The 25,425-nt window shown below is 37.8% G+C and overlaps 1 protein-coding gene across 1 annotated transcript in view; it reads right to left on the bottom strand.

Moving 5' to 3' along the window:
- Positions 1 to 25,425, bottom strand: part of TMEM132E (transmembrane protein 132E) — a 221,485-nt gene that overhangs the window by 163,786 nt on the left and 32,274 nt on the right. The window contains exon 3 of the mRNA XM_053705417.1: positions 13,438 to 13,578. Within this exon, the coding sequence (XP_053561392.1) occupies positions 13,438 to 13,578 (141 nt within the window). The remainder of the gene's footprint in view (positions 1 to 13,437; positions 13,579 to 25,425) is intronic.

Below are 25,425 nucleotides of genomic sequence, written 5' to 3'. Positions count from 1 at the left end.
ATCGGAATTAAGGTAGGAATATTCTGATTGGCTGATGGAATCAGCCAATCAGAATATTCCTACCTTAATTCCGATTGGCTGATAGAATCCTATCAGCCAATCGGAATTCGAGGGACGCCATCTTGGATGACGTCATTTAAAGGAACCGTCATTCGTCGTCTAGTCGTCGGTTGAAGAGGATGTTCCGCGTCGGCTTGGAAGAAGATGGTTCCGCTCCGCTCCAGAAGAAAGAAGATTGAAGATGCGGCTTGATAGAAGACTTCATCCAGATGATGGACTTCCGACTTCAGCCCGAGGATGGATTTCTTCAGTCGCCGCTTGGATCCAGACTTCAGCCTGAGGATGGACGTCGCTCTTCAGCCCCCCGCTTGGGCTTGGATCAACACTTCCGAGGCTTGGATCAAGACTTCTGAGGACGGATCGGTGAACCTGGCAGGGTGAAGATAAGGTAGGAAGATCTTCAGGGGCTTAGTGTTAGGTTTATTTAAGAGGGGTTTGGGTTAGATTAGGGGTATGTAGGTGGTGGGTTGTAATGTTGGGGGGGGTATTGTATGTTTTTTTTTTACAGGCAAAAGAGCTGAATTCTTTGGGGCATGCCCCGCAAAGGGCCCTGTTCAGAGCTGGTAAGGTAAAAGAGCTTTGAACTTTTGTAATTTAGAATAGGGTAGGGAATTTTTTTATTTTGGGAGGCTTTGTTATTTTATTAGGGGGCTTAGAGTAGGTGTAATTAGTTTAAAATGGTTGTAATATTTTTCTAATATTTGTAAATATTTTTTTATTTTTTGTAACTTGGTTCTTTTTTATTTTTTGTACTTTAGTTAGTTTATTTCATTGTATTTATTTGTAGATATTGTATTTAAATAATTTATTGATAGTGTAGTCTTAGGTTTAATTGTAGGTAATTGTAGGTATTTTATTTAATTAATTTATTGATAGTCTAGTGTTAGGTTTAATTGTAACTTAGGTTAGGATTTATTTTACAGGTAATTTGTAATTATTTTAACTATTTTAGCTATTAAATAGTTCTTAACTATTTAATAGCTATTATACCTGGTTAAAATAAATACAAAGTTACCTGTAAAATAAATATAAATCCTAAAATAGCTATAATATAAATATAATTTATATTGTAGCTATATTAGGATTTATTTTACAGGTAAGTATTTAGCTTTAAATAGGAATAATTTATTTAATAAGAGTTAATTAATTTCGTTAGATTTAAATTATATTTAACTTAGGGGGGTGTTAGTGTTAGGGTTAGACTTAGCTTTAGGGGCTAATACATTTATTAGAATAGTGGTGAGCTCCAGTCGGCAGATTTAGGGGTTAATGTTTGAAGTTAGGTGTCGGCGATGTTAGGGAGGGCAGATTAGGGGTTAATACTATTTATTATAGGGTTAGTGAGGCGGATTAGGGGTTAATAACTTTATTATAATAGCGGAGCAGTCCGGTCGGCAGATTAGGGGTTAATAAGTGTAGGCAGGTGGAGGCGACGTTGTGGGGGGCAGATTAGGGGTTAATAAATATAATAAAGGGGTCGGCGGTGTTAGGGGCAGCAGATTAGGGGTACATAGGGATAATGTAAGTAGCGGCGGTTTACGGAGCGGCAGATTAGGGGTTAATAATAATATGCAGGGGTCAGCGATAGCGGGGGCGGCAGATTAGGGGTTAATAAGTGTAAGGTTAGGGGTGTTTAGACTTGGGGTACATGTTAGACTGTTAGGTGCAGACGTAGGAAGTGTTTCCCCATAGCAAACAATGGGGCTGCGTTAGGAGCTGAACGCGGCTTTTTTGTAGGTGTTAGGTTTTTTTTCAGCTCAAACAGCCCCATTGTTTCCTATGGGGGAATCGTGCACGAGCACGTTTTTGAGGCTGGCCACGTCTGTAAGCAACTCTGGTATCGAGAGTTGCAGTTGCGTTAAATATGCTCTACGCTCCTTTTTTGGAGCCTAACGCAGCCATCCTGTGGACTCTCAATACCAGAGTTATTTTAAAGGTGCGGCCAGAAAAAAGCCAGCGTTAGCTACGCGGGTCGTTACCGACAAAACTCTAAATCTAGCCGTAATCTTCTTAACTTGTTCCTGGAGAAGTTATTCAAAGTTATATTTTAGGATACGCTTAAAGGAAAAGCAACTACCATTCGGCTAGATTACGAGTTTTGCATTATGAGTGAAAAAGCTTCATAACGCTGCTTTTTCACTACCGCTGCTATTAAGAGTCTTGCAGGTATAGCTGTACCGCACACTTTTTTGGCCGTCACGCAACATAACTACCGCACTTTTTAAAAAATGTCCTTTTTCGATGGGACTTCCACAGCACCAGTATTACGAGTTTGCCTGTCCGGCCAAAAAGTGAGTGGTACAGCCTTTAACTACAAGATCCGTAACATAAACTGAAAGCCAGTAGTTATGGGTTTTACGTTACAAAGCTGTACCATAAAACTCATAACTAAAGTGTCACAAAGTACACTAACACCCATAAAATACATATTAACCCCTAAACCGAGGCCCTCCCACATCACAAACATTAAAATAAATGTATTAACCCCTAATATGCTGCTCCAGACATCGCTGCCACTATAATAAACATATTAACCCCTAAACCGCCCCACTCCTGCATCATAAACACTAGTTAAATATTATTAACCTCTAATCTGCTACCCCCAATGTCGTCGCCACCTACATACACTTATTAACCCCTAATCTCCTGTCCCTAACATCGCCGCAAACTACATTACTGTTACTAACCCCTAATCTGTTGCCCCCAAAATTGTCGCCACCTAACTACACTTATTCACCCCTAATCTGTTGTCCCCAATGTTGCCGTCACTATACAAAAGTTATTAACCCCTAAACCTCTGGCCTCCCACATCACTAACACTAAATAAATATATTAACCCCTAAACTTAACCCTTAGTCTAACCCTAACACCCCTAACTTTAATATAATTAAAATAAATCTAAATAAAAATTACTATTATTACCTAAATAATACCTATTTAAGACTAAATACTTACCTGTAAAATAAACCCTAAGCTAGCTACAATATAACTAATAGTTACATTGTAGCTATATTAGGTTTTATTTTTATTTCACAGGCAAGTTTGTATTTATTTTAATTAGGTAGACTAGTTAGTAAATAGTTATTAACTATTTACTAGCTACCTAGTTAAAATAAATACAGTTACCTGTAAAATAAAACCTAACCTGTCTAACGGTTAAACCTAACATTACACTAAATTTAAATAAATAAAATTAACAAAATACATTTATCTAAATTACAAAAAATAATAAACACTAAATTGCATAAAAGAAAAAAGAAATGATCAAATATTTAAACTAATTACACCTAACCTAATAGCCCTATCAAAATAAAAAAGCCCCCCCCAAAAAAATAAAAAACCCTAGCTTACACTAAACTGCCAATGACTCATAAAAGGGCCTTTTGTGGGGCATTGCCCCAAAGAAATCAGCTCTTTTACCTGTAAAAAAAAATACAAACAACCCTCCAACATTAAAAACCCACCACCCAAACAACCAACCCCACAAAAAAAATCCTACCTAAAAAAACCTAAGCTCCCCATTGCCTTGAAAAGGGCATTTGGATGGGCATTGCCCTTGGGCAGCAGATTAGGGGTTAATACGTGTAGGTGGGTGGCGGCGACATTGGGGGCAGCAGATTAGGGGTTAATAAATTTATGTAGGTGGCGGCGACATTGGAGGTGGTAGATTAGGGGTTAATAAGTGTATGTAGGTGGCAGCGATGTCCGGGGCGGCAGATTAGGGGTTAATAAGTGTAATGTAGGTGTCGGTAATGTCGGGGAGACAGATTAGGGGTATTTAGACTCCAGGTTTATGTTAGGGTGCAAGGTTTAAACATACATTTTCTTTCCCCATAGGAATCAATGGGGCTGCGTTACGGAGCTTTACGTTCCTTTATTGCATGTGTTATGCTTTTTTTTAGCCGGCTATCCCCATTGATGTCTATGGGGAAATCGTGCATGAGCATGTAAAACCAGCTCAAAGCAGCGCTGGTATTTGTATGCGGTATGGAGCTCAACACTGCCATATTGCCTGCTAACGCAGGTTTTTCGAAAACCTGTAATAGCTGCGCTATTAAAGGTGAGTGGTGGAAATAACTTGCAAGTTATTACCGAGCCACTCATAACGCAAAGCTAGTAATCTGGACGATTGTGTGGAAAATATTTTCTTCTAATACATAAATATTTAACACTTGCAAAATAAATTAAATTAATATGAAACATTGTATATACTTATATAAATAGAATTTTTGAAAAGTCCATTTATTCTGTAAGTTTATATTTCAAAATCTTTTTATCCAAGAATCATTAAAATAAACTTTGCATTAAAAATAAGTCTTGCTTAAAAAAAATGTTAGTCCTATTTAAAAAGTTCCATAATCATGTTGTAGCAACTTTCGTTAGGGAACTTTAACCATTTCCGGTCCTATTAATTTGCGCCAGCAGGTCTTATTTATTTTTCAATCAGCCTTAGGGATACAGATGAGAAAGTGTGCAGTTATTTTATTATAGGAAAGTGATGTGTCACATTATTATATATATCTATCTATATATATATATATATATATATATATATATATATATATATATATATATCCACAGAGTGACAGCAGATTATTAGGCGCAGCCGCTCAGCATATCCAGATCACTTGTACACATCAGGGTTGTACTGCCAGGCTCCTCCCTCCCAGCTCCTCCCTTTCATTTCTCCCCATTCACCCAGGACAGCGGGTAATCTCTGATGGCTGCTGGCCAGTGCCTTTTGGGTCGTTCCGCTTTTTGCAGCGGTCCCCGTGCAGGCGGCGTTAGTCTAGTACCAGTGATCAGTGCACAGCTAGCCTAGCTGTGCACCAATCACTGGTAATGTAACTATCAGTCAATCGGAATTAAGGTAGAAAAAATCCTATTGACTGATGCAATCAGACAATAGGATTGAATTTCAATCCTATTGGCTGATTGCATCAGCCAATAGGATTTTTTCTACCTTAATTCCGATTGGCTAATAGAATTCTATCAGCCAATCGGAATTGAAGGGACACCATCTTGGATGATGTCACTTAAAGGTACCGTCATTTAGTAAGAAGACTCCGGATGAAGAGGATGCTGCACGTCGAATGTCTTGAAGATGGACCCGCTCTGCGCCGGATGGATGAAGATAGAAGATGCCGTCTGGATAAAGACTTCTGCCCATCTGGAGGACCACTTCTGCCCGGTTGGATGAAGACCTCTGCCCATCTGGAGGACCACTTCTGCTCGGTTGGGTGAAGACGTCTCATGGTAGGGTGATCTTCAGGGGGTTAGTGTTAGGTTTTTTTAAGGGGGGATTGGGTGGGTATTGGAGTAGGGTTGGATGTATGGGTGGGGGGTTTTAATGTTGGGGGGGTATTTGTACTTTTTTATAGGTAAAAGAGCTGATTACTTTGGGGCAAAGCCCTGCAAAAGGCCCTTTTAAGGGCTATTTGTAATTTAGTGTAGGGTAGGGGTTTTTTTTTTTTGTTTTTTTTTTGTTAGGGGGATTAGAGTAGGTGTAATTAGTTTAAAAATCTTGTAATTATTTTATTATTTTCTGTAATTTAGTAGGGGGGTTTCGTAATTTAGATAATTTTATTTAATTGTAATTAATTGTATTTAATTTTGTGAATTTATTTAATTGTAGTGTAGTGTTAGGTGTAATTGTAACTTAGGTTAGGTTTTATCTTACAGGTAAATTTGTCTTTATTTTAACTAGGTAGTTATTAAATAGTTAATAACTAATTAATAACTATTCTACCTAGTTAAAATAAATACAAAGTTGCCTATAAAATAAAAATAAACCCTAAGCTAGCTACAATGTAACTATTAGTTATATTGTAGCTATCTTAGGTTTTATTTTATAGGTAAATATTTAGTTTTAAATAGGAATTATTTAGTTAATTGTAGTAATTTTATTTAGATTTATTGTAATTATATTTAAGTTAGGGGGGGTTAGGGTTAGGGTTAGACTTAGGTTTAGGGGTTAAAACATTTAATATAGTGGCGGCGACGTTGGGGGCAGCAGATTAGGGGTTAATAAATGTAGGTAGGTGGCGGAGATGTTAGGGACGGCAGATTAGGGGTTAATATTAATAATATATCACTAGTGTTTGCGATGCGGGAGTGCGGCGGTTTAGGGGTTAATATATTTATTATAGTGGCGGCGAAGTCTGGTTCGGCAGATTAGGGGTTAAAATATTTCTTTTAGTGTTTGCGATGTGGGGGGCCTCGGTTTAGGGGTTAATAGGTAGTTTATGGGTGTTAGTGTACTTTTTAGCACTTTAGTTAAGAATTTTATGCTACAACGTTGTAGTGTAAAACTCTTAACTACTGACTTTTAAATGCGGTACCAGGCTTGACAGGAGAGGGTCTACCGGTCACTTTTGGTCAGACTCGTAATACCGGCGCTATGCAAGTCCCATTGAAAATATAGGATACACAATTGACCTAAGTGAATTTGCAGTATTTCCGAGTCTGGCAAAAAAGTGATTGGTACACCTGTACCTGCAAGGCTCGTAATACCAGCGAGCGTTAAAAAGCAGCGTTACGACCTCTTAACGCTGCTTTTTAAGGCTAACGCCAAACTCGTAGTCTAGCCAACTGTTATCAGTGCATCATATCTTAAATTCACTGTTATTTTGATATGGATAGATTTTCCTTTCAGAGTAATTAGCATTTTGAGTATTTTGATAATTGTGAGATTTGAAGGGCAGAAATGCTTACAAAATTACGCTGGGATTTGGGAGACAATTTCATATACACCCATGGAATGCCAACGTTTAGCCAATTTGTACAAAAAAACAACAATTATGAATTGTATTTTGTACTTTTAAATACAAACTTCTTGTTTTTTTGTTTTGCACATCCAGTGTACTTAAAGGGCCATTATACACTCATTTTTTCTTTGCATAAATGTTTTGTAGATGATCTATTTATAAAGCCCATAAAGTTTGTTTTTTAAAAAAATGTATAATTTTGCTTATTTTTAAATAACATTGCTCTGAATTTTAGACTCCTAACCAAGCCCCAAAGTTTTATTTGAATACCGTCAGCTACCTTCTCCAGCTTGCTCCTGTTTGTGTAAAGGGTCTTTTCATATGCAAAAGAAGGGGGAGGGGGGAGTGTCTTATTTCCCACTTGCTGAAACTGAAACTGAACTGAAAGCTTCTAAGTAAGTTTTTAAACCATTTTATACTGGATTTTTATATCAGTGTCTGTGCATCTTATTCTTTATAGTAGTGTCTATTACATGCAGTTATATGAAAATGAGTGTATACTGTCCCTTTAAATTAAAATTTGCACTGTCCCTATTTAATACAATTATTCCTGTGTAATTTATATATACTTTTTACATTTTTTCATAAAATATGATTTTTGGTGAACAATTTGTTTTTCCTGAGTATTTCTTTGTGAAGTATTTCAGTATAGTTTCTTACAATGAGTATAAAGTTATCAAAAGTCAAAGGAGAAAAACTTCTATTGCATGTTACAAATATTGTATTTTTTCTGCTTGAGCCACATCAATATATACAAGCTCAGGGTATGTGAATTGAGCACCAATTTTGCAGCATAAGAAGATAATAAGAGGTGAGTGTCCCATAATGATCTCTGTGTTTTGGTACTCCTACAAAACACTAGATTACAACTGGCAAGTTATTGCTACTGCAAGTGGTGATAATCGATATAAAATCCGCACTAAATTGTTCACATATTCAAAGAAAAAGCGTTTGCTCGAGCACAAACAAATTTAGTGCATTTCGGTTTTGTGGGAGTGGGGACCTAGCGTAAAGTGTAAGAGCTAAAAAAAATGTGCACCAAACAGAACATAAATGTCTAAATATGTGTATGTGTATAAATATATGTGCATTTATGTGTATATACATGTGCATTTATATATGTATTATATGTATAAACACACACATGTACACACATATTTTTATTCAATTTTAATTAAGGACGGGTGAATGTTTTGCAATATTCAAAAAATGAAACAAATTTTAACACATTTGCTTCTTCGTTTCAAATTTTGCATGTTTGTACAACATTCTGACATTTGTTTAATGTAATGGTATTTCTAATGCTTTCTTTAAATGTAATATTGGATTTTAAAATTTTCTAATAATTTGATTTGAATTATTCAATATTTGAATTTGAAAAATTTGAATCAATATATTTGTAATAGTATTTCTAATGCTCTCTTTAAATGTAATATTCAAATTATGCAATATTCAAAATAGAAACATTTTAACTGATATATTTGAACTATTGAACTTCTGAAAAGTATTTGTTAAATCGAACGTTACTTTCAAAATTTCGAATCTGGTTATTCACTATCATAATGGACATTTGAAAACAAAAGTAAAATTGGAAATAACATTTGATTACTATTTTTTTTTTTTATTTAAATGTTTTATTCAGGGAACATATTACAATAAAAGAGAAGACTATATTAAACAGAAAAAGAAGCATAATAACTAATAATCATCATAAAGGACAGTGATATAAGTTAGCCCAACAATGAATACCATGACAGCTCAGATTTAACATGTCTCTGGCTCATAAGCTAATCATAGCTAAATGCTTAAATTATAAACTTGTGTCAATAACATTGCTTGCTCTAACAATCTGTCCCTTAAATTGAATTATAAGAGTGAGACTTCATTTTTATTTATATATTCCACTACCTATTCCTTTAAATACAAATATGGGCCAGTGTGGCCTCAGACGTTCAAATGCAACATAATGAAGGAAGTGGCATATAGAATAGGGAAGGGGTAATTAATAGCCGCTAAATTGATGTAGATGTATAACAGGTATGTGGGACGGTTCAATGGAATCTGCGTTCTTGTTGTTTAACTAGTAAACAAATTTTGGGGTGGGGGGGAGCAGAGCCACTAGTCTGGAGATTATGGCCTCAGGGCGAACTCTATAGATATATTCTCGCAGCAAAGGTGTCCTAAAACTAGCTTAAAGGCAGTTGTGTACCCTAAGACTATGCATATATAAACATGTAATTGAGCAGTGTAAAGTACCGGACTATATCTTGAGCTCTAAGCACCAATATTCTATAATAAGTGTATTCAGATAGTGATTGGGCAGCACGTAATAATGGCTATACACTAAACCAGCTATAGTAATTCCTTTTTGGGAGACATGTATACTAATATGACTGCCTCACAAATATTTACAAATAAGGAAAAACATCATCTTATATTGTCCGACCGTACCTAACAGACAGTATAACAGAAATACAAATATAATTTCTTCATCTGGTCTCACCTGGTAGTATAAATTGAACCACTATGTAGAAAAATAGAAGAAGAACATATGAACCCATCTAACTGAAAATGGTAGAACATATTACACTCTGACATCTTCTGAGACAGGATGGCTTGCGAATGTATGGCGGTTGTACCAGAAAGATAATATATGTATGATGGCAGTAAAGTCTCTTTTTGGTCTAGCAGGGTCAAAGGGTAAATGCATACCGCATTAGACATACAGGGTTCATTGAATCGAGTTACAGCTTCACCCATAAGAGGAATATATTAATAATACCCATTAGCCTCACCACCGCGGCCGCGGGCAGCAGACCCATGTGTATATTTATCGAGAAAAGATATGAGTAAATAAATTGAATCAAACTATATAGTAAACTCTCACCCATTGTCTCCTCTCAGTGTACAATAAGCCCATATATTAAGCTAAGATATGAATAGTAAAAACTGAGAGCATCAACTGTAATGGAGCATTATCAAAATTCTATTGGGTACGCCTGCACGTCCACAGCAGCACCCACCGCCACTCAGCTCAATATAACATAAACACATATATGACATTTTCTGCACACCCTCAGACAGAGCAAAGAGGTATGTACATAAAATTATTTTAAAAACTTTAGTAACAAATGTAAGCCATGACCCTGGTTGCAGTGCTTATTTCGAAACAAAGGTGGATTAATTTAAAGTATTGGTAAATACCCTAGACACAAGAGAAAAGCAAGCATAAATATTGATCCATCACAGACGTCAAAATGTACAAGACACATATAAGAAGCGAACAGTGCTTACATGAATATGATAAAATTGGTGAGATATGAAGGAGAATATAGGTATAATGCGCACTTGCAACTGCACAACTAAGTGGTCAAACTATACACTAACAGTAACGTCTAAAGATTATGTATCACAGACATCCCAAACTGCAGGAGACAAATCTATACCAGCTAGCATAAAACAAATAAAGGAATAACTACATATAATGCCCTTCATCTATAAGTGCTAAACAAGATTAGATGAAATAGCCTCATAGTAACCCAGAGTCCAGTAGCCAGTCCAGGCGTCTATGCTTTGGGGAACCACACTGCAAATGGAAGTTTTGGAGGTTTAGTCAACAATAGCGTCCAAAGCAAACAATAATAGTCATCGGAGGTAAATTAGTCCAGGAATCTCATATGTTAATAATGTTCCAGGAGATTCAAAAAGCAGCCTTTTTAGCCGATTCCGGCTTTAGGATATGCGCTCAAAATTATCCGTTGGTACTCCTCCAGCAGTTGCAGAGTCATATTCCATACAGCTTCTTGCGGGAGATGTGTAATCCTCCTAATGTCATCATTCAATATTCGCCACCTTTTCAGATCCATATGGTCTTCTGCCACCAACCGCAAGATATTAGTGTGAGATGATACTGGTGGCACTTTATTGCCATATGAGCTCTGCGGTAGTTCTGCTGTAGGAATTTGGTCAGACCTTTCCCCAGGGCCTATGTATCCTTCTATCGACTCCACAGCAGACCATATTAGAGATGATATCTCAGGCTCGTGAGAACAACTTTGAAGCATTCCTCCAAACATTTATGGTGGGTCAGGTGAATCGCCCCGAGCTAAGGGTGTCCCACGGCAAACATTGACTCCATTGTAGGAAGATATATCAGCTGCTTGTGAAATCGCCTCCACGGACCGGGTTGGCTGCATCTCACAAGAGCAGCATTATATAGTTGGAGCCCTGAAGCAGATAGCATTGGGTCAATAGCCCTACAGCCTGTCCGTACAAAAAGAGAGGTGATTTCCATTATTAGGGTCCGTTAAATATTCTGTAGACAGAGTTTGAGCGCATGATGCACTTTCACTCCCCATGTATCCGTCGCCGCCATCTTAGTGATGTTGTCCACTATATCTGGTCTCTGTGTTGAGTTTGTAATCAAGCTTAGACAGGTTGCAGTCGATTTATCCACTCCTTCAAACTTCAGAAATCATGTAGTCTCGCAAAATGCGGTATTATACTGCCTCAGTGTCAGAAAGTTAGGGCAAATAACATAGGAAAGCTGTCTTAGAGAGAGGAGCTTCATGGGGACGCGTCCTGTCTTTTCAAAGGCTAGCTCCGCCCCAACTCTGATTACTGAATTTTAATGGATTTTTATTCTTATCAACATTCGATTGTCCAAAACGAATGTCCACAGGACTATTCACTCTACCAAATGAATTACACTTTCAGTACATTTGCCTATCCCTATTTAGAATGTATTTTACTGTGTATTTACTGTAACTATTTTACATTCCAATGTTCTTCACATAGTAGAAAATGTACTTAGTATTTTTAAATATAGATATCTCTATATAGGTATATATATATATATATATATATATATATATATGTATATATATATATTTATATTTAAAAATAATCACATATAGATAGATAGATAGATAGATAGATAGATAGATAGATAGATAGATAGATATAGATGGATAGATAGATAGAAATATATGTTCAAAAATGATAGCGAGCGGTCAATAAGTGTTAGTTTTTTTTAACAGCACGCGCCATTAACGTCTATGGGGAGAAGAAGTTAGCATGGTCAATGAATCTGAAGTCCTAACATTATACTTTTAACTTGCAATATGAAAATCTTTACTTCCAGCAGTGTTTGCTGGCATTTGAAAGTGCTTAATAGTGCATCACTTGTAATCTGGTCCTAAGTGGGCGATCACAATCAATTGTTTGATAATTATCTGCAATGTTTACATTTTCTATGTTGATGCTACTATTGTCTGCCCTTTTTATTGGTTATCGCTTTTTTCAGTATAGTTTTAGGGGAAAATGGCCCTATACCATGTGCCAGTCCTGTTTGGCAAATCACAATTCAAAGTCTTGATAGTTAACACATTTATGGAGGTAAGTTTCACTTATCAAATTCAACAGCTAATAGGAGTTGATAAACCCCCAGACAACATTTTTTACTTTTTCTAAGTACCCCTAAAGTATTTGAATGCAACACATTGGCAGAACACACTGTGCATACCGCTAACAAATACCATGTGTTCATTGAATTGATTGAAAATGCCCCATTCCAATGTTATAAATATATAGCTGGTTTATTTCAGTCCTACTATTTTCTGCCTCTTTTTATGTCATTACAAGCTTGAAAGCTAAAGCTCTACATATATATCCTGACATATTTATACATTACATACTGCTATATATTGTAAGTCTCTACTGAATAATCTTGGCTCCTGTGTGCCATTTCCAATGCAGATTGAAATCGGTCTTCAAAAGGTTAGCGACAGACAATGAATTTAAAGTGATCAAAATCACCTTTTAGGAAAACAATCTGATGAAATATTAATGGAATGAAAGAAGTGAGCTGCTTCAAACTATTTCCCCGCAGGGTGGTTACACTTCAGTGCAATTATCCTTTTTTTTCTTAGACTGCTATTTATACTTATATTTTTACTGAATACTGTTTGATTTTGAAGTAATGATTGTGTTTTGCTGCATCTGTAGCACTGTGCAAATGAGGGAAAGAAAGGGAGGAATGAAATATACATTATACAAAGCAGATAATGACAACAATAAGTAGAAAAACATGGAAAGAATGCAAAGAATTACATAAATGGTGGGAGAGGTAAAAGAAATGTATAGGAAGAAGGATGAATGAAGCAAACCAAAGGAATGTAAGTGGAACATTGATCGTTATTACTGCATAGAAGAACAATACAGTTCATTAAGGGTAACAGTTAAAGTTTAATGATTCTGATAAAGTATGCAATTTAAAAAAAAAACAAAAAAAACTTTACTATACTTTCATTATAAAAACATACACATTTTTATATTTACACTTTCTGAGGCTCCAACTCCTACTGAGCATGTCCAAAATTGCATAGTATATGAATTTTGTTATTGGCTGATGGCTGTCACATGATATAGGGGAGGGTAATTGGATTAACTGAAATTTGCCAGACATAATTCTACTGCTCATTTCAAATTCAATGTACATACAATTGTTTTGTATTTTTATTGTGAAGTGGTCAATTATTCAATTCTATTGTATTTAGTACAATGATAATGCTACAATAATGGAAATCTGCAACCAGCAGTTGGTGCATACCTGTATGTGAACCCTTCCACTCTTGATACTTCCACTGTAGCGGTGGAGTGTTTCCCCCCTGTCAGGAGCTCTGAGTTTACTAACCATAGAGAATCCATGGATCTGGTAGTCTGTAGATTTATTCCTTTCTTTGCCTTGACCCTAGGAAGGAATATTAGTAAAAGATTAAAGAAGCAATTTTTTTTCTAGTAATCTTTGCAAGCTCTGTTCATTGGAGTTTCAATTTACAATGCCATCTTTGAAGTCACAAGCCCTCCAGCAAGTTGGTCATGCTACACAGATGTTCAACACAGGGTGCCAGAGAGTTTATAATATGTCTGAAACCTCAGAAATATTGTAATATCTCTTCTTACTCTGTTCAAAGATGGTGCACAGTTGGCGCCCTAGATGCAACTGCTTCCCTTAGGCGAGGACAGATGTACCTAAAAAAGTGCTATAAAAATCTCTTTTTGCCTTAAGGAAGTTGTTGTGCTTAAACTCTTAATGATTCATTAGAGATTAATATATTTAATTTGATTATTCTTATCTTATGCTGTTCATTTTTTTCTCTGGTGCTGCTATGGTTTAAAATGGTTAACATCAATACATAAAACTTTCTAGCAGAATTGCAGAGATGGAAACAATAGGGACAAGGATAAAACTCTAAATAAAATAATATTTATGATTTCTTAAAGAAACAGAGATATTTACGTATATAGAGCTATGTTAAACAGGAACCTTACTTGTGGATCACTACAAGACTGAACTCAAGGTCAAAAGTCTGAGTATTTAAAATGGTTAAAAAAACAACAACACACTTGTAAGTTAAAGGGACAGTGTACTCCAGAATGTGTTTTGTTTAAAAAGATAGATAATGTCTTTATTTCCCATTCCCCAGTTTTGCATAACCAACATGGTCATATTAAAGATACATGATACCCAAATGATGAAGCACTTGAAAGTAACGCTGCATAGAAAATATCACCTAAACATCTCTGTGTAAAAAATAAATATATTTTGGGCTCCATGTACGAAGCAGAATAAGCTGCTCTGAAGCCCTTGTAGGAATGTAGGAAGCAGCGGTCAGTAGAAATAACTGAGAGCGAGCAATTGACAGTCCCTTCTCTCACACAAATGGTTGCGCGAGTGCAGGAGTGGGCATTACACACTCATTGGAGTGTGTAATGATGCATACAGGCCAGCAGAAGAACAGATCCACTGCCCGTATGCAGTGATGGCATGCGGACAGCTTCTCAAGTTAAGAAGCTGTCCTTACGCCATTTAACACATGGGTCACCTTTACCTCAATATTTCCTAAGTATTCACACCCCAGTGTAAAGAGACTTTAAGAAGCCAATCAGGTTACTAGTCCCAGGACTTGCAAGGGAGTGTTTATCTGGCATGTGCAGGCAGTCATGTTATTTCCCCAATCAATTTAAGGAAGTTCACTATAAAATATCACAAGAGATCACAGCAAAGCATGACATCAGCACTGCTGATGCTGATCGGCTATTGTTTTTTTTTTGGGGGGGTTTACTTGCAGTTTGATGGCTGAAGTATAACTGTTCACAGAGCACTTACTCTGGTGAGCTGGTGAGCTAAAGAAATCTTTTAACATAGAGATGATTAGGTAATATTTTCATGTTAGATTTTACAGTTATACTGCATCACTTTCAAGTATTATGTCCCTTTAATATACTTTTTACCTCTGTGGTTACCTTGTATCTAAGCCTCTGCAGACTTCCCCCTTATTTCAGTTAATTTGACAGACATACATTTCAGCCAGTGTTGATGCCTAAGTAACTCCATGGGAGTGAGCACAATGTTATCTATTTGGCAAGCATGAACTAGTTCTGTCTAGCTATGAGAAAAACTGTCAAAGTGCACTGAGATAAGAGGGGGCCTTCAAAGGCTTAGAAATTAGCACATGAGCCTTCCTAGGTTTAGCTTTCAACAAAGAATACCAAGAGAACAAAGCAAATTTGATAATAAAAGTTAATAGGAAACAGTCTGAGCTTTGAATATAATACATACTCATTGTACACAGCTGACATATTCTTTTATTCCCTCTAAATAAATTGCGCTAATTGAAAGATACAACAAGAAATACCTGCCACCCTTCTCCCAGTTGAAATACAGAATAAGTAATATGATTTTTCAAAAGATAGAATAACAGATTAGAGTGTGGCTTCCTTCCCCAACCCCCCACTGTGTAACCTGATTAGACAATTAGGATCTAAAGATAGTGACAGCCAGAGGGAGCAGCTGACAGCGTTTACCTGTATTGCTAATCACAGCAACCTTAGCACGTGCAATCAGAATACCATTGTCCTGCAGAGGGCTCTGTTAACATTCACCAACTATCACATCCTGCAAGAGTAAAATCTTACTGAGACAAATAGCATCACAGAGCTTAGATTTGGGACAGATATTTTGTCTTTCCTAAATGCAAGACGTCTTTTGTTTGTGTGTAGGTGTCAGACATTAACATTTATATTGTACATAGTCTTCTATACCCATAACATTGCCATTTTTTTGCAAACAGCTGTAAATGTAAGCTTTTATCTTGGGTGTGTGGGAGTCCTATAAAATAACCCATTAATTGGGATCTCACGTGTTAGAGCACAAGAATTGACAAATTAGTTGCATGGAAAACATCACTACATGTGTGCTGTCTAAATGAAAAGAACAGACATGCTACAGTTGCTCTTCTCTGGTAAAGATGTGCTTCAGACTGCAATACATATAATATATTACTGTAATTCCAAATGATGACTTCAGCTCAACAGCATTTTGGTGAACAAGAGAAAATGTAATATTTGCTGCATTTGATATGGATTACGCATAATAATTACATTCCACAGAAATTTCTAAGGAAACAGGGGTGGGGGGAATTTAAATCTAGATCAGAGTTAAATGTTATTTTTTTTTTATTTTCAAGATCTGCTATGTTTATAATATTTGTACTAATAAAACACAATATTGAAGGGAATATTTAAAAAAAGATAGAACCTCAGAACAATTGAACTTACTTTTTATCCTTCTATCACACAGTAATTATAATACTGTGTTCTGTTACCTTATATTTATTAGAAGTAATGATTTTCTTTTACTACTGAGAGATTGTTTAATAATCTGTCAAGAGATCTTCCCATAATGCAGCTCTGCAGGAATTCAAAAGTGATTTCTTTATTTGATCAGTGTTGGCTTGCATAGCTCGTTAAGTCTTGCATTAAAGATTTAATGAAGGGTTACTATTAAGGAACAGTGCAAGCGTATAAACAGATCCTAGTAGAATGAGAGATGAGCCAGCTCTAGAATTCACGTGCATTTCTATGAAGTGCTGCATAGGGTGCAGCCTTGTCCTTACTAGACCTGAGGGGCTGTATATGTGTGGAGAAGCCTCTGATGAGGCACAGTGAGCATGTTAGGACTAATAAAAGAATACGCGGCAAAGCATATGGTTTCTTATGCTTATGTTAATAACCTGAGCAATTACGGCAGAACAAATGGTACTATTGTAAATGGGTTTCCTTGGGGACTCATTTCTCTATCTCTCGCTAATTGCTCAGTACCACTCTTTCTCTTCCTTTGCACCAAGCTGCCAGAGGAATTTTGCTGTTTGGACAGCATCACTGATTTTGATTAAGCTGAAAGTATGTGCTCATGCAATTTGCCATTAAGCAGTTATATGTAAACAAAAACACTGCTGAGAGATACTTAAAGGAAAGACTGAAAGCAGTCTGGCGATTTGTCATTCGGGCTCAGTCGCCTTTTGTCCCAAGATGATGATAACCTTGACATATATCATGAAATCTGGGATTCTGTCGCCAAACAAGAAATCAGTGTGTCTGACTGACAGAGATCAAAAGGTTAATTAAGTGAGCAAAAAATGTTGCATGAAAATACACATAAGCTTATTCTTACTACTATTCCTGATCAAATAGATATTACATTTCTTTATGCCCATTTTAATTTTTTCTGGTATATTAAGAAGCTTGCATTAATATTATAAATACACGAGTGCTGCATACCTATGCTCAGAGCAGCATCACTGGCTAAACAACGAAGACTGAATTAAATAATTAACATTTACATTGCTCCCGACAGTCTTGGATTTGCAGGGATGTTCCTGCCTTAAAGAGATAATCTCCGCTCATGATCTGTAGCTCACTGCTGTAGAAAAACTGGGAGATACAAGGAAACCCTGCATATTAAGAAGAGGCCAGATTTACCAATGTGGAGCCCCTTAGAAAACCCAACATTTATATTTAACCCTGATTTTCAAATGTTTTTAACTTTGTCATTCTGATCACAACAAATTGGAAAATTTGGAAAATTGGTTCAGGTTAAATATTTTTTAAGATAGTGTTAAAATGATTAATAAATTAATAATGAGTTTATTTATTTAATTGTGTATTTATTGAAAGGAGACTGAAAAAAAATAATATTTATAAACGACTGTTGTGAATTAAAAATGTTTTAATGCGGTTAAATGAGTCATTCCCTTTTCACATTATAAATGTTTTATATCAATTGCTAAGACAACCAAAGGTGTGGGTGCACAGTATAACTGATTTTAAATGCATTGCACTTTAAAAATATATTAGAGTAGCACTCTCCTATGGGGATTGCCTTGCTGTTGGGTGAGCTTACATGCTTTGACCAAATTTTGGTACTATCCCCCCCCCCCCTCTTTTTCAGCTTAATTTTGAGGATAGTGTTAAAAAATATTAAATTTCATTACTTGCAATAGTCACACTTACTTTTGAGATCTTATTAAACATAATAGTGTAATATTAAATTCATCAACACTAGAGAGAATCAGAAGAAATGTATTTTTGCCAAAAAACCCACATTTTAACTAACGTTGAAATAATGCATGAAGAAGTTTTTGAATTATAAATATTTAGTGCTAGATTACAAGTGGAGCATTATTTTGCATTCCCGCTCACGCATTAACTTTGTCAGATGGAGGCTAGATGTCGGGTTGCGCTTGTATTAAGAGTTGAACGGCCTTAGGCTTAAGAAAACTTGTATTACGAGTTGAAAGTAAAATGTTTGCATGCATGCAAAACCCAATGCGTGCAAATAGACAGACTTTGTGAAGTCACAGTCATGTTAACTTTTTCCCCATAGACTTAAATGGAGCATGCAAACTGAAAACCCCCCACTAACAACCATACTCCCAAGAGTTTATTTAAGTGTGCTAAACCCGACATGAAATATGAATACTTCACAATCCAATGTTCTTTGCATACAGAGCAATGTACTTTTTATTATAAATACATATTTTTATATATATTTGTATATCTATTCCTATAGATATATAGATATTGATATTTATTTTACATTGACAAGGTTGTTAGCGAAAAAAGACACATTGCGGTCTATGGGAACTGTGTTTCCTAGTAAATGTATATTTATATCACAGAAGTGAGTACACTCCTCTTATTTTTGTAAATATTTTATTATATTTTTTCATGTGGCAACACTGAAGAAATTACACTTTGCTACAATATAAAGTAGTGAGTGTACAGCCCTATTTAACAGTGTAAATTTGCTGTCCCCTCAAAATAACTCAACACACAGCCATTAATGTCTAAACCGTTGGCAACAAAAGTGAGTACACCCCTAAGTGGAAATGTCCAAATTGGGCCTAATCAGCCATTTTCCCTCTTGGGTGTTATGTGACTTGTTAGTGTTACAAGGTCTCAGGAGTGAATGAGGAGCAAGTGTATTAAATTTGGTGTTATCAATCTCACACTCTCTCATACTGGTCACTGGAAGTTCAACATGGCACCTCATGGCAAAGAACTCTTTGAGGATCTGAAAAAAAAGAATTGTTACTCTACATAAAGATGGCCTAGGCTATAAGAAGATTACCAAGTCGCTGAAACTGAGCTGCAGCACAGTGGGCAAGACTATACAGCAGTTTCACAAAAACAAATAAGGGAGTGTGCTTCCACCTCTATTGTTGCATCAATTTATATAGAGACAGGTGACCCCTTATTTGGAAGCAGAAATCCTCCATTTTGAAGTAAGTGATCCTATGCCCATTCAGCTGCTAGGTGACATCTAAAATACTTCACAACATTGATCTTATTATATATCATAATACTCATCATTTGAAATAGAGGAGTTCCATCATTTTAAATGTCCTTATACCTAGACCATCTTAGTAATAAACACCATGGAAGTAAGAATCAGCAAGTTTTGTGTGTTGATTATGTCAGGGTTCATATACCGCTTCATATCTCAAGTCCAAAATGAAGAACCATAAAGTCTGTATTAGATATATTTAGGAAAAAATTACTAACATGCTATTGTTTACCATGTGCACAATAAAAATGGCACAAAAGTGATTGGTTTACTAAAAAAATGTATTAGTAAGTTGTATCACAAAATACACTGAAACTAATGTGTAATTGTGAATGTGTTATTGTGAACATGCAATTAGTGAAAATAGCTTTAGTACATGGGTGTCACACCACACCACTCTAGCTCGTTGCCAGGAGTTGTGTTGGGTCCGAATGCGTGCGGCGCTGATGTCATCGCCGCACGCTCCTGATGCCTGTCGGACTTCTGTGGCGTGAATCCTGCACCTATATAAGTTTTACTACAACGATCTGTCACTGCCCAAGTATAGGTATTACTCTGTGTGCTCCGGTGTGACTGATCGTTGTATTTATTTGCCTATTTTGTGTATGATCCCTGACTGTCTCACTACTCTAGTATAAAGACTTAAGGTAAAGTATAGCTATTTGATTACTTAGCTTGAGAGCCTAAACGCCGCCGTCCTCACAGCGTAGGGCAGGCTGCACATCCGGGGATCCGACACTCAGTGTGAAAAAATCCACCTCAGGCAGTCCACTATAAATAAATGTATCAAAGAAGAACGAACTCCCACAAGCAAAAGTATCAATATTCTTGAGTAGCAAGCTGTTGCAAGTAGTATAGGCTGAGATAGAACCCTATGCACAAGCACCTTTGTAAAACAATATAAGAAAATCTATTGGATATGCATTAAAAAGTCCACACAGAAACTGTGTATATACACACTCACGGATAACTGAAAGACAAAGGTAGGGATGACGTCACCTGACACGTTTCACGCCGGTTGGCGCTTTGAGAAATATTGATACTTTTGCTTGTGGGAGTTCGTTCTTCTTTATCTCACTACTCTGCCTGCTATACCCCTTAACTACTAGATTGATATACTGCTGCTGAACCCTACCTGTCTGACTACTCTGCCTGCTATACCCCTTGACTACTGGATTGATATACTGTTGCTGAACCTTGCCTGTCTGACTACTCTACCTGCTATACCTCTTAATTACTGGATTGATATACTGCTGCTGAACCCTGCCTGTCTGACTACTCTGTTTATTAACCCCTGTTGTTCTGGATTGCCTCTTTGTTGCCAAATGCTGCCTTTCTGACCATTCTAATGGTGTGCCCTTGGACTGCTTTACTGTTGCCAAATCCTGCCTGCCTGACCATTCTAGTGGTGTGCCCTTGGACTGCTTTGCTGTTGCCAAACCCTGCCTGACCATTCTAGTGGTTTGTCTTTGGACTGCTCTGCCGTTGCTGCTGGAGACTGTCCTGCCTGTGGTTAGTGCCGCCTTCCTCAGCTTACTAACTTTCTTTGCTCTGGGATATTCTCTATCATTCTGGCTTGACGCCGGGATAACACGATTACTGGCCGAGTTCGGTCTGATAGAGGAGTATCCCACGAGCATTACATTATACTTGGGCCATGGAGCCAGAGGAGGTGGCACAAGCTGTTTATCTTCAGGGACAGATGTTGGGAACCCATACCACACAGTTGCAGAATATGGATTCCAAGCTAGAGGCTATTACCGCTCAACTCTCCTTACTAGTTACAGCGAGGAATACCGCTCCTGTTGTTTCACCACCAGTCCCTACTCCTAGTACTGTGACTTCTTCCTCTGTTTCTGGAAGTATGCCCTGGATACCTGTGCCTGACAATTATGAAGGTACTACTGATTGCAGGGGCTTTCTTAACCAATGCAGGTTTCACTGCCGCAATGATCCTCACACCTTTCAGTCTCACCAGTCAAGGACCACCTTTATCATTTCCTTACTGAAAGACAAGGCCCTAGCCTGGGTCTCTCCCCTTTTGGAACAGAACGCTCCACTCCTGCATGATGCAGATGATTTCGTTTCTGCTTTATCTTCTGTGTTTGGGACTTCTGGCCGTACCTCTGCTGCAGAATATTCTCTCCTGGATCTCCGCAAGGGCAATAGAACTGTGGCACAATTTGCCATCGAGTTTCGCACCTTAGCACTTGAAACCACTTGGCATGGCAGTGCGCTCAAGGCAGCCTTTAGGAGGGGTCTGCAGGAACGCATCAAAGATGAACTCACTTATCATAATATTCCTTCTTCTTTGGGTGACTTTATAATGCTTTGTATCAGTCTGGACTCTCGCTTTCAGGAGAGACAAGCCGATAGAGACAGAACAAGGAGGTTCCTTCTCTCCCGTCCTCCTGTTCATCCAGTTTTCAGCAGCTCCAGTTACCTCAGTGGAGGAACCCATGGATCTCTCCTCCTTCAAAACTTCAGAGTCTGAAATACAGAGAAGAAGGAGACTGAGACTATGCTTTTATTGTGGATCTAACTTCCACCATCTAAAGGACTGTGACATTCAGCCACTCCTGCCTTGTTAAAGTTACTTATCTGCTTCACATTCCCATAGCCATTATACAGACTCCTTCAAACCTTCCTTCAGTATACGCAGACTTTGCGTATATGTTTGAGAAAAAAGCAGCCGACGTGCTGCCACCCCACTGTCCTTATGACTGCAAGATTGACCTCTTTCCTGGAGCCCCACTTCCTAAAGGGAGGACTTATAAACTCTCCAAGGCTGAAACCAAATCCATGGAGGAGTACATCCAAGAGAACCTAGCTAAAGGTTTAATTCACTCTTCCTCCTCTCCTGCTCTGGCAAGCTTCTTTTTTGTCAGTAAAAAGGATGGTGAGCTCAGACCCTGCATCGACTACAGGGCCTTGAACAACATAACCATCAAGAATCGCTATACCATACCATTGATCACCAAACTGTGTGACTCACTCCAGGATGCTCGCTTTTTCGCCAAATTGGACTTACGTGGGGCATACAATCTCATAAGCATCTTTCCAGGCCATGAATGGCCTGGAAAGATGAGTGAGTTTGATATAGTTCAGATCTAATTCCTTGGTTATGTCATCTCGAAGGTGGGTTTTGCCATGGATCCTGCTAAACTCACCGCAGTTCTAGAATGGCCTCAACCTACTTATTTAAAAGAATTACAGAGGTTCTTGGGGTTCTCCAATTATTACCGCAAGTTTACAAAGAACTTTTCTCAAACAGTCGCTCCTCTCACTGAATTGACAAAATGGAACAAAGACTGTAAACATTGGCCTCCCGAAGCAATAAATGCCTTTTCTTGCCTGAAAAAGGCTTTCTGTTCAGCTCCTCTGCTCCGCCATCCTGATCCTGACCTACAGTTCACTTTAGAGGTTGATGCCTCTGAGATAGGGGCTGGAGCAGTTCTTACCCAAAGGGATCCTTTGACTTCCAAGTTACAACCTGTAGCCTTTTTCTCTAAATGCGTTACTCCTGCTGAGAGGAACTACGATATGGTTAATCGTGAACTCTTAGTCATTAAGATGGCTTTGACTGAATGGCATCATTGGTTAGAGGGCACCACCAATCCCATTCATATTCTCACCGACCACAAGAATTTGACTTACCTAGAGACTGACTGCTCATCAACTCAATCCTCGACAGGCCAGGGGGCCTTGTTCTTTTCCAGTTTTAACTTTGTGGTCTCTTATCTTCCTGGGACCAAGAACAAGAAGGTGGATGCCCTTTCCTGTCAGTTCCCTCACTCAAGTGATACCTCTGAAGCTCCTATTGAACACATCATTCCCCCTCCTGTGTGGTTGCTCAACTTAATACCACCCATCTGCAAAGATTGCAATGTGCGTGTCTAGTAAACCTCCTGGAGCCCCTGTGGCCTCTGATATCCTCTTTGTACCTCTGAACCTATGCATCCCTGTGCTAGCCTGGGCTCATGATAGTAAACTCTCAGGACATCTTGGTTCGACTAGGACTTTCTAGTGTCTTTCCCAACATGTATGGTGGCCTATTATAAAGTCTGACACTCAGGATGATGTGAAAGCCTGCACAACTCGTGCTGCCAACAAGACTCCCTGATATTTGCCCCCTAGCTTGCTCCAACCATTGTCCATTCCCAAACAACCATGGACACACATAACAATGGATTTCATTGTGGACCTTCCTTCTTCTGACCACCAAACAGTTATCTAGGTTGTGGTGGGTCGCTTTTCCAGACTGGCTCATTTCATAACCCTAACCAAACTGCCTTCTGCCAAATAATTATTGTCTGTTTTTCTCTTGCATGTGGTTTGACTTCATGGCATTCCTGTGAATATCATTTCCAACAGAGATCTACTGTAACATATCTCAGCCTAATGTCACTATCCCTTTAAGACTGCCTTCCCTGCTTCTGACAATCATGCTGGTTTGGGCAGTATTTGCATTCAGCTTGCCTGCCTGATTAATCATTCATGCACCTGATTTCCTCAGCCTCTTTTTAAGACTTCTTAGGCCTAATGTGCTTTGCATTAACTTTGAAGTTGTGATCCTGAACAACAGAGGTCTGTGGCTGTTTCCTGCATCAATTCTACCAACTTATTCAAGCTACAGCCTTTCCTATTTCCTATGCTTAAAATCATCAAATCGCAAGTATCCAAATAATTCCATTTTGTTATCTGGACACTGCTACTTAAACTCTGAACTTTATTATAAATCAAGTACACTTTTGATTATCATCACTCTCTAATTATTACAACAGCATCTTACTCAGAACTTTATAACTATTCTCTGCTACAAGTTGTCATAGCTGAAATATCATTCTACAAATATGTTAACATATTCAGAACTCTGCATCTATGTGTTCAGTTAAAAGCTTTCATGTGATTCTCCAATATATGCACAAACAGTAATTGATGCCTAAAACCTGCAACTTGTCTATCACCTGTGCTGCTCTGTTTAATTCTGACATACAGCTCTATATAATATTATGTATTGTGAACCTGCAACAAACCTTAGTTTGCATCTAAGTGTCAATCTTCTACCAGTTTACTCTGAAGCCTGAACATTCCACATTGCTATATTTTTCTCCCATTGAATCCTGCAGCTACTCCTATTAACTAACTATAAGTCACAGTGAAGCCAGAATATATTGTATACAAATGTTGCACTCTCCATGAATTCTATACTAACTTCTAGCAACTATGAATCACAGAATATCACCTATCCAAATTCAGGATACTCTTCCCCGGGTCAGGGGTTGGTGTGTTCGAATCCCTACCACTGCCCCGAAGGTCTGTGTCCTGAGCGCATGTACACCGGAACATGACATCCACAGTTCATCTCTGCTTTTTGGAGAGCCTTTTGTAAGTTTATTAAAACCACTGTTTCTTTGTCTTCTGGTTACCATCCTCAGAAAAATGGACTAACTGAGAGAGCTAACCAGGATCTTGAAGCCTACCTTAGAGCCTTTGTCAACGATCGCCATACCAACTGGTCTGAGTTGTTACCCCTAGCTGAGCTGACAGGAAACACTCTTCAATGTTCTCCATTTCAAACTGCAGCAGGGTATCAACCTCATGTCTTCCCTCTTTCTGCTCAGTCCACTGGAGTTCCTGCTGCAGACCGACACGTCACTGGACTCACCACTCATTGGCAACGTATTCACTCTCAGCTATGTTCAGCTGTCTCTAGATATAAGAAGTTTGCTGATCGTCATAGAGCTTCTGTACATACCATCCCAGTGGGTGAAAGTGTTTGGATCTCTGGCTCTGCTCGACAAATTTGTCTACATCAACCCTGTCACAAATTGGGTCCTAGGTTTATCGGCTCTTACAAGGTCCTGAAAAGACTGTTTGCTGTTGCCTATAAAGTGGCCTTGCCCA

The sequence above is a fragment of the Bombina bombina genome, chromosome 3 (genome assembly GCF_027579735.1).
Source record: "Bombina bombina isolate aBomBom1 chromosome 3, aBomBom1.pri, whole genome shotgun sequence".
Taxonomy (NCBI): Eukaryota; Metazoa; Chordata; class Amphibia; order Anura; family Bombinatoridae; genus Bombina; species Bombina bombina.
This window is presented reverse-complemented; position numbering and strand designations above follow the sequence as displayed.